Source organism: Lolium rigidum, chromosome 3 (genome assembly GCF_022539505.1).
Source record: "Lolium rigidum isolate FL_2022 chromosome 3, APGP_CSIRO_Lrig_0.1, whole genome shotgun sequence".
NCBI lineage: Eukaryota > Viridiplantae > Streptophyta > Magnoliopsida > Poales > Poaceae > Lolium > Lolium rigidum.
Window position 1 is genome coordinate 206,093,971 of NC_061510.1, and position 1,315 is coordinate 206,095,285.

The 1,315-nt window shown below is 46.2% G+C and overlaps 1 protein-coding gene across 1 annotated transcript in view; it reads right to left on the bottom strand.

Moving 5' to 3' along the window:
- Positions 1 to 332: 332 nt before the first annotated feature.
- LOC124695986 (50S ribosomal protein L4-like) overlaps positions 333 to 1,315 on the bottom strand; it is a 4,261-nt gene continuing 3,278 nt past the window's right edge. The window contains exon 7 of the mRNA XM_047228781.1: positions 333 to 359. Coding sequence (XP_047084737.1) covers positions 333 to 359 — 27 coding nt within the window. The remainder of the gene's footprint in view (positions 360 to 1,315) is intronic.

Consider the following 1,315-nt stretch of genomic DNA (forward strand, 5'->3'; position numbering starts at 1 on the left):
TTCATGGACGGAGGAAGCGGTCTGAACCTGTTATTTGCAAGCACAATGAAGGCAATGGGATTAACGATCGATATGCTAAAAGAATCTGATATAGGCTTCCATGGCATCATCCCAACCCGACCCGTTTATCCCCTTGCCAAAATTTCACTGGATGTAGTCTTCGGCACACCTAGCAATTTTAGGAAGGAGAAACTTGAGTTCGAGGTGGTCGATTGGGAATCACAGTACCACGCCATCCTCGGCAGGCCAGCGTTTGCCAAATTCATGGCGGTACCTCATTACGCGTACCTGAAGTTGAAGCTGCCGGGCAATAATGGGACAACAATAATTGTTCACGGGAGTTTTTCTCCTTCTGATAACTGCGATAGGGATTTCCAGAAGATCGCTTCAAAGTTTGGAGTCAAGGAAGAACTTAATGCACTCGACGCTGTCACTGATCATAATCGGAACGTAAAATCTGATGAATTTGACGTTGCCAAGGAAGCCAAGAAGCATCAAGTGCATCCCTCTGATCTGAAGAAAACGGTCAACACATCGGCAGATCTCGCTGCCGCATAGGAAAGCGTGCTCATCGAGTTCCTCCATGAGCGCTGGGAAATATTTGCATGGGAACCATCCGACATGCTAGGTATTCCCCGGGACCTCGGTGAGCACGCCCTCAATGTTGACCCCAAAGCTAAACATGTACAGCAGACGTTACGTAGTTTCTCAGAACCAAAAAGAAAAGCTATTGGCTAAGAAGTTAATCGGCTCCGCAAGGCTGGTTTTATTCGGGAGCTCAAGGAAGCCGAATGGGTAGCTAACCCAGTCATGGTGCCAAAGAAAGATACGATAGTTCTTCGTATGTGTATCGATTACACAAGCCTCAATAAGCACTGCCCGAAGGATCATTTTCCATTGCCTCGCATCGATTAAATAGTCGACTCCACAGCAGGTTGCGATCGTCTCTCCTTTCTCGATGCTTACTCATGATATAATCAGATCAAGCTCAAAAAATAAGACCAGGAGTTAACTGCGTTCATAACTCCGCATGGTGTATACTGTTACAATGTCATGACCTTTGGATTGAAAAACGTAGGTGCAACCTCTCAGCGGTGGATGCAAGCCTGCCTTGGAGAACAAATTGGCCGAAATATTGAGGTTTACATCGACGACATTGTCGTCAAAACCAGAAACGCGGCTACCCTCATCGATGATTTAAGAGAAACTTTTGACAACCTCGACAGATACAAAATCAAGTTGAATCCGAAGAAATGTTTCTTCGGGGTACCAGGAGGCCAAGTACTCGGGTACTTGATGACCCACAAGTATAGGG